Below are 10,732 nucleotides of genomic sequence, written 5' to 3' on the forward strand. Positions count from 1 at the left end.
GTTTAAGAACCTGTATTCTAATAAGATGGCAAACAGACAAAATGGACAAATTCCTAGATACATATGAATTATCAAAGCTGAATCAAGAAGATTAAAACTTCTAAATAAACCAGTATCAGTTAGTGAAATTAAAGATATAATGGAAAAATATACCAATGAGACTGGTGTGGTGGCACATACTTGTGATCTGAGCATTGAGGAGGCTGTGAGATAAGAGGATCACCACAAGTTCAAGATGAGCCTGGGCTACGTAGTGAGTTCAAGAACAGCTTGAGCCCAGGAGATAGCTCAGTGCCATAAGTGCCTGCCTGAAAGCTCAAAGTGCCAAGTTTGATCCACAGTACTGAAAAACAAAAACAAAAACAAAAACAACACTCTAAAAATTCTTGATGGGCCAGTGAGATAGCTCAGTGGTCTAAAGCGCCTGCTTAAGCAAGCTTAGACAAAGTGTAGGGACCATGGTCCAGTCCCCAGCACCACATGCTGTGCCAGCCCTGACTGGGCTGAGAGGGCCACAAAAAGAAGGAAGGAAAGAAAGAAAAAAAATTAAATTAAATTGGAAAAAGATAAAGAATAACTTGAACTATGTAGCAAAACCCTGCCTCAAAAGAAAACAAAAAAGGCACTAACGAAAGCCTGGGTCCTAATGGGTTCACTGTTCAATTTGCAAGAAATTTAGAGAAGACCTAATATCACTACTTCTCAAACTCTTCAGTAAAATTGAAAGGAAAGCAATACTCACAAAAGTCATTCCTGGAAGTAAGCATTACCATAATAACAAAACCAGAGAAAAATTCAAGTAAGAAAGAGAACTACAAATCAATCTCCCAAATGAACACAGACCCCCTACATCCTCAAGATACTGGCAAACAGTGCAGCACATCATCAAGATTATATACCATGACCAAGTAGGATTCACCCCAGAGCTGCAAGGATGGTTCAACATATGCAAATCAATAAATGTAACACACCATATTAACAGGGCCAAGGACAAAAATCATACCTCAATAGAGGAAGTTCTGACAAAGTCTAACACCCATTGAAGACAAAAACCCTACAGAAAATTGGAAATGATGGTCTTTATCTCTCTGATAAAAGCCAACTGTGACAAACCAACAGCTAATATCACCCTGAATGGACAAAAACTGAACGTTTTTACTCTAAAATCAGGAGTAAGACAAGTATGTCTACTGTCACCATTGTTATTTAACATAGATTTAGACATGTTAGCCAGAGCAATTAGGTGAGAGAAAGAAATAAAAGGAATAACAATAGGAAAGGAAAAGTTAAATTATTTGTGAATGACATGATAATTCACATAGAAGAACACAAAAACTCCACCAAAACACTTCTAGGTTTAATCAAATTCAGAAGTATAGCTGGATATAAAGTCAGCATTCAATAATCAATAGCCTTTTACACAAATAGCAAACTCAAGATAGAAACTAGGAAAACAATACCTTTCACAATAGCATTCAAAAAATGAAATATGTAGGAGTCTAACAATGAAAGTGAAAGACTAAGAACTACTCTGAAAAAGGAGATTGAAGAGGGTATCAGAGAGTGGAAAGATACATCTTGTTCTTAGGTAGGAAGAACCACTATAGTGAAAATGGTGTACTTCCAAAATTGTTAATACAGAGTTAATGCAATCCTGATCAAAATTCTAATGGCATATAATCACAGAATTAGAGAAAAAATAACCCTGAGACTCAATGGAACAGATTAGAAAATGCAGAAAGGATACAGAAACAACTCCAGACACACTAAGCCACCTTGCCTACTTTTTTTTTTCTTTTTGAGAGAGGGTCTTTTTTTGGGGGGGGGTTATATTAATATCTTTTTTTTTTTTTGAGACAGAGTCTTTTTATTTTATTTGTGTGTGTGTGTGTGTGTGTGTGTGTGTGTGTGTGTGTGGCCAGCTCAGCCCACCAGGGGGCGGGGCTGGCTGGCATGTGGTGCTGGGGGATTGAACCGTGGTCTCTGTGCTTTGCCAAGCTTGTTCTAAGTAGGTGCTTTAGACCACTGAGCCTTCTCACCAGCCCCGAGACAGTCTTGCAATGCAGTTCAGGCTGGCCTTCAACTCACTTTGTAGCCCAGGCTCCCCTCGAACTCACAGCAGTCCTGCCTCAGCCTCCAAAGTACTGAGATTACAGGTATGTGGCACCATGCCCAGCTGCCACCTTGTATTTGACAAAGGGGCCAAACATTTTCACTGGAAGAAAGATAGCCTCATTAATAAATGGTGCTGGAAAAATTGGCTCTCCACATGCTAAAGACGAAAACTAGATCCATGTCTATTTACCATGTACTAAACTAGGATCAAAATGGATCAAAGATCTAAATATTAAGACAGAAACATGACATTTGATACAAGAGCAGATAGGTAGAACTCTTGAAGAAGACATAGGTGTAAGCAAAGATTTTATGAGCAAAACCCCAATTAAAGAGTACTCCAAAGAATAAAAAAGTGGAATCTTATTAAAAAGCTTTGGCATAGCAGAAGAAGTCTAGAACATACAAGGAATTGAAAAAAAAAAGAGCCCCCAAATTTAGGCATATGAGGTGGATACCCACTTCTCAAATGAAATACAAGTACCATAAACATATGAAAACATCTTCAACATTACTGGTCATTTGTGAGATACAAGTTAAAACAGCACTGAGTTTCCACCTCACCCCAGAAAGAATGGCTATTATTAAGAAATAAACCAATAACAAATTCTGGTAGGGTTGTAGGGAAAAAAGTCTTTCTCCACTCTTGGTGGGAGTATGGGCTTGTGCAGTCACCAGTATGGAGTTTCCTCAGAAAACTGGGACTAGAGGTCCCATTTGACCCAGCTATTCTCCTTAATTCCTCCTGAAAGAGTTAAAGGCATCATACCACGGCAATATTTGTGCACTCATGTTTATAGCAGCATGGTTTGTAGTAGCTAAATCTTGGAAATAATTCAGGTGCCCGTCAACCAATGAATGGATTTAAAAAAATTTTTATACGATGTAATATTACTCAGCCATAAAGAAGTATGAAGTTGAGTCATTTATAGCTACTTGGGTGGACCTTGAGACCATTCTCAAGTGAAATAAAGTATATATGTGTAAGTATTGCATTCTCTGTCTGGTATGAGAAACAAAGTGTAAATAAAAATCAAAACATGTACTAGAAATTCTAAAATAGGAAGAAGTTGTTCCAAAAGAAAGGAAAACTAGGTAGGGAAAGAAAGGAAGGGAAAAGAAGAAGTGGGAAAAGCAAAAAGTGGAAACAAAACTCAAGGAGAAGAGTTGAAGGGAGAAGAAGAGAATGAGAAAAAAAAGAGACATCAAGGTGCATTCTATTTCCTATGATGAGTGTAATCATTATATATACCTAAATTATACCAATGAACTTTAAAAAACTGTGTGTATGGTGAGATATTTTCTCTGAGAATATATTGACAAATATAATGAAACAGAAAGGGTATAGGAATCCTCACAGGCCACTTAGCATTGAATGCGCTGTGGAGAAGGCATGGATTTATAGTTTGGGATTGTAGCTCTTGACTGCTGAAGCCACAGTATGATGGCCATCTAGATCCCTTAGAGATTACTGAGAAAATGTATTATACTAGCCTGGACATCCTGCATCCTCCTCATAGTACATGCAGAAGGTCTGTGAAGACAAACTTATACTCTGTTGGTAGGCTATCTCTGGGTGGGTATAGGATGATCCTCTTTAATCTGCAAGTCCCAAATCTGAAGTACTCAGAAATGTGAAACCTTTTGAATAGTGATGTGACAGTGTAAATGGAAAATTTCTTTCTTTCTTTTTTTCAGAACCAGGGATTAAACTCAGGCCCTTGTGCTTGCCAGGCAAGCACTTATTCTACTGAGCTGTCTCCCTGGCCTGGAAAATTTCTGATCATGAAACTTGTTTCATGTACAAATTATTAAGAACATTGTATAAAATAATCTTTGGCTATATGTATAAAGTGTATATTAATTAAAACTGAATTTCCTGGTTAGACTTGTGTCCCAGCCTCAAGATATGATGTATATGTAAATATTCATATACAAAATCTGAAGATTTCTGGTCCCAAATGTCTTAGATAGGTTATATTCAAATTATATTTGAACTTTTAAAAAAAGTGTGATGTTTGCACATGTTTGATTTTCTGAATAACTGTTGGATTACACTTGATTTTTTTTTTTGTCTTCCTGTTCTTAAAAATATTCGATTTTTTATCTTTGAATTTGTTCAAACTTTGTGGCTCTGTGTAGTAATAGGATAGTCATTGTATAAAGTAGTTGCTGAAGGTTTTGTTTCTTTAACTTTAATTTTTATTAGTGCATGTTTGCAGTATGTAATGATTACATTCGTCATGGGCTATTGGTATGCATATATAACACATTTTAATTCTTTCAAGTCCACTCCTCCTAGCTCCTTATCCACTTCTGGAGTTTTTCCAAGCTGTGGCATTTGTAGCAGTGAATCAATTAAAAGGTGAAATAGCCATGAGTGAAAGTGGTTAGAATAAAATCCAACTTTTAAATTATATATTCTCTATACCCACCTCTCAGTACAGAGGATTGAACCCAGGGCCATCACACTAAACTACATCACCAGTCGGCCCCCCACCCCTGCCACCTTTTTAAGGAGGACAAATTTATTTGGTGTCCCGACCCGGGGGTTAGTCAACGAGGACCCTAGCGGGGGAGTGGGGATGAGAAGGTACAGGAGACACAAAGAATGGAGACAAGACAGGATTGTGATCAAATCTTGTTTATTCAGGGGAGGTGCTGGGTATATAGGGGGTGTAGGAATGAGGAAGTCTGGGCTCTTGGGGGCAGCGGGTATCTAGGCAACAGAGGAAGGTCCCACCCCTGGGGCATATCACGGGGAATGGGCAAGGCGGGAAGGAACAGAAACTTAACTCAGCAGGGGAATAGAAACTTAAGAAAATGGCTGACACTATTATAAAATGGATACCAGTTAATGGCTTCCCACAATTTGGCTTACAGTTTATAAACATTTCAATCCATAGTCAGGTGCTCCAAAGCAGAATAGCACAACAAAAAAGCTGCAGCCCATGGCATGGTATCAGGAAGCAGAGAGAGCTGCTTTTGAGACAGTCCGGCTAAGTTACCATGTGGCCCATGCTGGGCTCAAATTAAGTGATTCTGTGTGCCTCAGCTTCATAGAGTACTTAAGTTATAGGCATGTACAACTACACTGAACTAAATTCCTGTTTTTGAAAAACACTTTCTTAAAAAAAGTATGTATTTCTGAGACTCAAAAGCAGGGATTGGCAAGCCATACTTAGTCCAAAGGTCGAACATGGCCCATGGCCTGTTTTTGTGACAAACTTTTATTGGCACACAGATGCACTCATTAGTTTACATATTGTCTGTTGCTGATTTTGTGCTACACCAACAAAACTGCAAGGCTATCTGGCCTGCAAAGCCTAACATACCATCTGTACTCTTATATAAAATGTTTCCAGATAGATTTAGAGTCTAGAAGAATATACACTGATGTGTTAAGGAAGTTGTCCTTGGGTGTTGGAATTGAGGGTTATATTTATTTTCCTTCTCTTTGCCTATATTTTCTAATGTTTTTGTTTATGAGCAGGTATCCTTGAATCCACATTGTACTTTTAGTTAGCTATGTAATTTTTAATATGACCACTAGGTGGAGCGCAGTTACAAGTGACTGCTTCTCTAAACCTATTACACAGCTCCAGTAAAGATTGCTGTTTAAGAGTGAAAAGAAGTATAAGAAGTAAAGCCATGGTGTTATGTTGAGCTGTAAGGGACTCAGGTCAACAATTTCTGACATTGCCAGTGAAGCGGAAGTCCCAATACTATTATGGGCTTCTGAACTCTTTTAGAATATTTTGCTGAGTTCACACACCTGTGATATTTAAATGATGGAACTTAACAAAAAAAGGGGATACAGATGAATGTCCATTTTGTATCTGTGTATTCAAAGTGGTTAGGATAGATATATAGTTACATTCTCTTAATGAATAGAGGGATTTGTTCTAATCGTGTTTGTAAATAGGATATCAAGTCCGCATCTTGTACAGCAGTTAACCACTAGGAAGAATGTATGCAATGTGTTAATTATTGAAACTGTCCTACTTATTTGGTTTGAAACTGTCTCATTGCTATTTGTTTCTCAATAAAATTATGGAAAATAAAAAAATAAAAGAGATGCTCACAGTGATGGCCATTAGCATCTAGGTATTTTTAGTATGGCAAAAAAACCAAAACAAACAAACAAACAAACAAAAAAACCCAGTGAAAAGAAAACCTGCAGAGTGGGAAAAATTTTTAGCCAGTTGTCCCTCAGACAAAGGACCTCTGTCTAGGACATACAAATAATTGAAAAAAAAGTTAAACTGCCTCCAGATTCAAAGATCAGTCCCAAAAAAATACACACCTGAGATGAATACACACTTCTCAGATGAAAAAATACAAATGGCAGATAAATGTATGAAAAAAATGTTCAGCATCACTGGTAATTTGAGAGATACAAATTAAAACAGCACTGAGATTCTATCTCACCCCAGAAAGAATGGCTGTCGTCATATCAACCAATAACAAATGAGGGGCTGTAGGGAAAAGGAGCCCTTCTCCACTGTTGGTGGGAGTGTAGAGTAGTACAACCACTGTGGAAATCAGTGAGGAGATTCCTCAATAAACTAACATTAGAGGTCCCACTTGAGCCAGCCATTCCCTTTCTGGGTACCTTCCCAGAATAGTTAAAACATCGTATTGCAGTGATATATGTGTACCCATGTTTATAAACAGAGTCAGTCATAGCTGACTCTTGGAAACAACCCAAATGCCAGCAACTGAGGAATGGATTAAAAAGATGCAGTTTTTAAAAAAAAAAAATTTTTAGAGGGGCTGGGGAGATGGCTTAGTGGTCTAAAGCACCTACTTAGAACAAGCTTAGCAAAGCACAGAGACCACGGTTCAATCCCCCAGCACCACATGCCAGCCAGCCCCGCCCCCTGGTGGGCTGAGCTGGACACACACACACACACACACACACACATAAAATTTAAAAATAAAAAATAAAAAAAATAAAATATTTTAGAGAAGGGTCTACAGGGTGTTCAGGGTTTCACTACTAGATTGGACTCATAGTGATCCGCCTGTTTTTTTTTTTTTTTTTTGAAATTTATTTATTTATTTTTTAAATTTTATTTATTTATTTGTGTGTGTGTGGCCAGCTCAGCCCACCAGGGGGCGGGCTGGCTGGCATGTGGTGCTGGGGGATTGAACCGTCGTCCCTGGGCTTTGCTAAGCTTGTTCTAAGTCGGTGCTTTAGACCACTGAGCCATCTCACCAGCCCCGATCCGCCTGTTTACAGCCTCCCAAGAGCTGGGATTACAGGTGTGCACCACCATGCCCAGTCTCAATTGCTGTCTCAGCACGCCCCAGGGGTGTGGCCGGCCCGACAAGATGTGGTATTTTTATGTGATGGAGTACTAGAGAGCCGTAAGAAAGATAAACTGGAAACTTTTATAGGTAAATGGATGCAACTTGAGACCATACTCATAAGTGAAATAAGTCAGACTCATCATATGTGTAAACATCGTATTGTCTCTTTTTTTTTTTTTTCGTATTGTCTCTTATTGGTATGATAAACTGAAAGAGTAAATAAGGTCTAAAATGTACAATAGATATTGTGAACTAGGGAGAAATTATTCAAAAGTAAAAGGAAGTAGGATGGGTGAAAGAGGAATGGACAGTAGGGAAAAGGGAAAAATGCAAGTCAGCTATACTATTAATGTGTCTTAGTTTATTAGAAAGGAAGCTTTGTGCTAGTATCAGTTGGAGAAATTTTTATGCCCATAACTTGTACCTAGAGCAACTACCTTAGAGATAACAACATATAATTTATTAACTATTGCTATTATCCTCTTATTTTGTTATGAAATTTTGTTTTGTCTCTTTTCTGTAAAATAAAAATAAAATTTAAAAAGGGGGGAAAAGATTGCTGTTTGAGGCTGTTGTGAGTCTGCTCCTGACCAGCTCTTTGCAGGGTGCATTTCTTTTCTACCTTCAATAAGTGCAAATCCTTGCTACCTTTCAAAAGCAAAAAGTTTGTTCTTTGAGCCCAACTGAAATAAAATCCTCTTTACTATTTTCCAGCCCCAGAGTAGAATGCAAAAGCATGAGGTTTGGCATGTTAAAGGACCATCAAGCTGTCACTGGAAATGTCACTGCTTTTGATGGATCTATTCTTTATCTGCCTATTAAGCTTCAACAAGTAAGACCCGATGGGAATTGTACTTTGGATGAAATTATGAGTGTGCTGGTGCTGTGAGTGGTGGAAATCCATAGATGTCTTGAACATTTCTGCTATGTCTTTATATTTTTAGAAGGAAGGGAGGTTTTCTAAGAACCTAACAGAAATTCTGCTGTTTGAGTTTTTTTTTTTTTTTTTTTTTTTTTTTTTCTGGAACTGAGGATTGAACTCAGGCCCTTGCGCTTGCCAAGGAAGCGCTTATTCCACTGAGCCATCTCCCCAGCCCTTGTTTGAGTTCTTCAAAAGGGCCTTCAACAAGGTGCTTGAAAATCTTTGACTTCAGTTATAAGAGAATGGCTTAACATTTCAACTTCAATATTTGTTGAGTTTCTCTAACCAAATTTCTTAGATCCTTGTTGCCAAACTATGATTTGTCATGGCAGCAAAGTGAAGGAAAAATATATTTTGGGATATTCTAGTGTTCTCTAGAACACAGATTAGATTATGACTTCATTGCTTTGTCATTTCTTTTCGCTTGTGTTTGTTTGTTAGGTTCCTGAGTTAAAAAGTCAAAGGAAAACTGACAATGCTGAGATCAGCATTAAGATTCAGTTGACAAAGATCCTGGAGCCCTGCTCTGACTTGTGCATTCCTTTCTACAATGTTGTTTTCCGTCGGTGAGAAAATAGTTGCTGCCTTTCTTTGCTTTAACTTCAGTTTGATATTTGTGCAAATGTTCTCCAAGAAGCTTGGATGGCATTACATACAATGGCTAGACATGAGTTTGGAAGCATTTAATAAATAAATGATCTTAATACAACTTAAAAGTTATCTCACAAAAGTTGGCATGGTGATATACACCTGTGACCCCAGCACTCAAGAGGATGAGGAAGGAGGATTGCTGCAGTGAAGGGTAATCTGGGCTACATTGTGAGTTTAAGACCCGTCTAAACTGCTTGTGAAATCCTGTCTTAAAAACCAGCAGCAAAACTTTATCACACAAGTGGTAAGTCCAATTCAGGTATATGAAATTAGGTTTGGAGATAGCTGGGCAGCAGACTGAGTTCCTTAGAATTAGTTCAGACAATTTCAAAGCAAATGTTTGTACTGTGTATTAATTATGTTGTTAGAGGGCTAATCAAAGAGGTAGAGGGCACAAATATTGGGAGAAATTTTCTAGTCCTTTAAACTTTTGCATTACATAAGCTCAGAATTGTTGAGCTTCTTTTGAGACTCCCAAATTTTCTTACAGTTGTTATTCCTAAACTGCCTCCTGTGCAGTAAAACAGAACGTAGGATAGGATTGAGGCTGTTGTGAGTCTGCTCCTGACCAGCTCTTTGCAGGGTGCATTTCTTTTCTACCTTCAATAAGTGTAAATCCTTGCTACCTTTCAAAAGCAAAAAGTTCTCTTTTTTCCTGCACTGCCAGGAAAAAGGAGAATTACCTTTTCCAGGCTGTTACTCATAAACATGGAAACTGGCTTTCTTTTGTTCCTTTTGGTTAATGCTAAAAAGTAATGTAAATTGAGCGTGGGAAGTAACTTGGCATTTTACTAGCTAATAAGTAGGGAAGGCTGAAGTCAGTTATTCAGACTGTTGCTGCTTAGGTTCATATGCTAGCCGCTTAGGTTCATATGCTTAGATTCACGTACTTGCTGCAGACCAAATCAAAGGAATGAATTTATTTTGGTAAAAAGAAGGAAAAGGGATTTATTTAACCTAGCTCCATGGAGAGATGGGCCTGTTTCCTCCAGCCACCATCATTTGTACAGTGGGTGGAGAGGAGGCTTTTTAGTAAGGAACACAGGAAATGGGGGGCACGTAGAGCTAGTGCTCATTCTCCCACTTCCCTTTTCTTATTCTGTTTGGAGGATCACTATATAGTTATAGCTAGTCTTGAACTCTCTGTGTAGCCCTGAAACACCAGGCTATCTTCCTCCCTTGGCCTCCTGACTATTGCGACTGTAGGCAATGAGCTACCTTATCTGGCCTCTTTCTTATGGAAAGGAATCTGAGCTTCTGCCTTTTGGTGCCAGTCACCACTTTTGGGCTGAGGAGAGAAGGGTCTTTTGTTATGTGCTCAGCTGGAGGAAGTTTAGAGTAGTTATCTTTAAAAAGAAAAAAATTTAGTTTTTTTTCTGTTGAAAATGTAGCTTTTAAAGCTTCATTTTGAGATGCCAGTTACAATACCCCAGGGTAAATACTTTTATGATTTTTGGTGTGTGGTGGGGTTGTTGTTGCTGTTTGGTTTTCTGTGTAGTGTAGACTGGTCCTGAACTCACTGTGTAGCCCAGGCTGGCCTTGAACTTGTGGCAATCCTCCTGCTTTAGCTTCTCAAGTGCTGGGATTACCTCATGGCTACTTTTTATTTCAGGGCAATGAAACTTTTAGATATGAAACCTGTGGGAAGAAACTTCTATGACCCTACAAGTGCTATGGTTTTACAGCAACACAGGTTGGTGGTCTTTTTTCCCTTCTTAAATTTTTTTT

The 10,732-nt window shown here is 38.4% G+C and overlaps 1 protein-coding gene across 1 annotated transcript in view; it reads left to right on the forward strand.

The window, feature by feature from the left end:
- The window catches only part of Piwil2 (piwi like RNA-mediated gene silencing 2), an 89,161-nt gene that overhangs the window by 32,183 nt on the left and 46,246 nt on the right, over window positions 1–10,732 (forward strand). Inside the window, exons 6-8 of the mRNA XM_004630649.2 lie at window positions 8,146–8,263; window positions 8,795–8,919; window positions 10,617–10,697. Of these exons, the coding sequence (XP_004630706.1) occupies window positions 8,146–8,263; window positions 8,795–8,919; window positions 10,617–10,697 (324 nt within the window). The remainder of the gene's footprint in view (window positions 1–8,145; window positions 8,264–8,794; window positions 8,920–10,616; window positions 10,698–10,732) is intronic.

This window comes from Octodon degus, unplaced genomic scaffold, assembly GCF_000260255.1.
Source record: "Octodon degus isolate 3935 unplaced genomic scaffold, OctDeg1.0 scaffold00036, whole genome shotgun sequence".
Classification (NCBI taxonomy): domain Eukaryota; kingdom Metazoa; phylum Chordata; class Mammalia; order Rodentia; family Octodontidae; genus Octodon; species Octodon degus.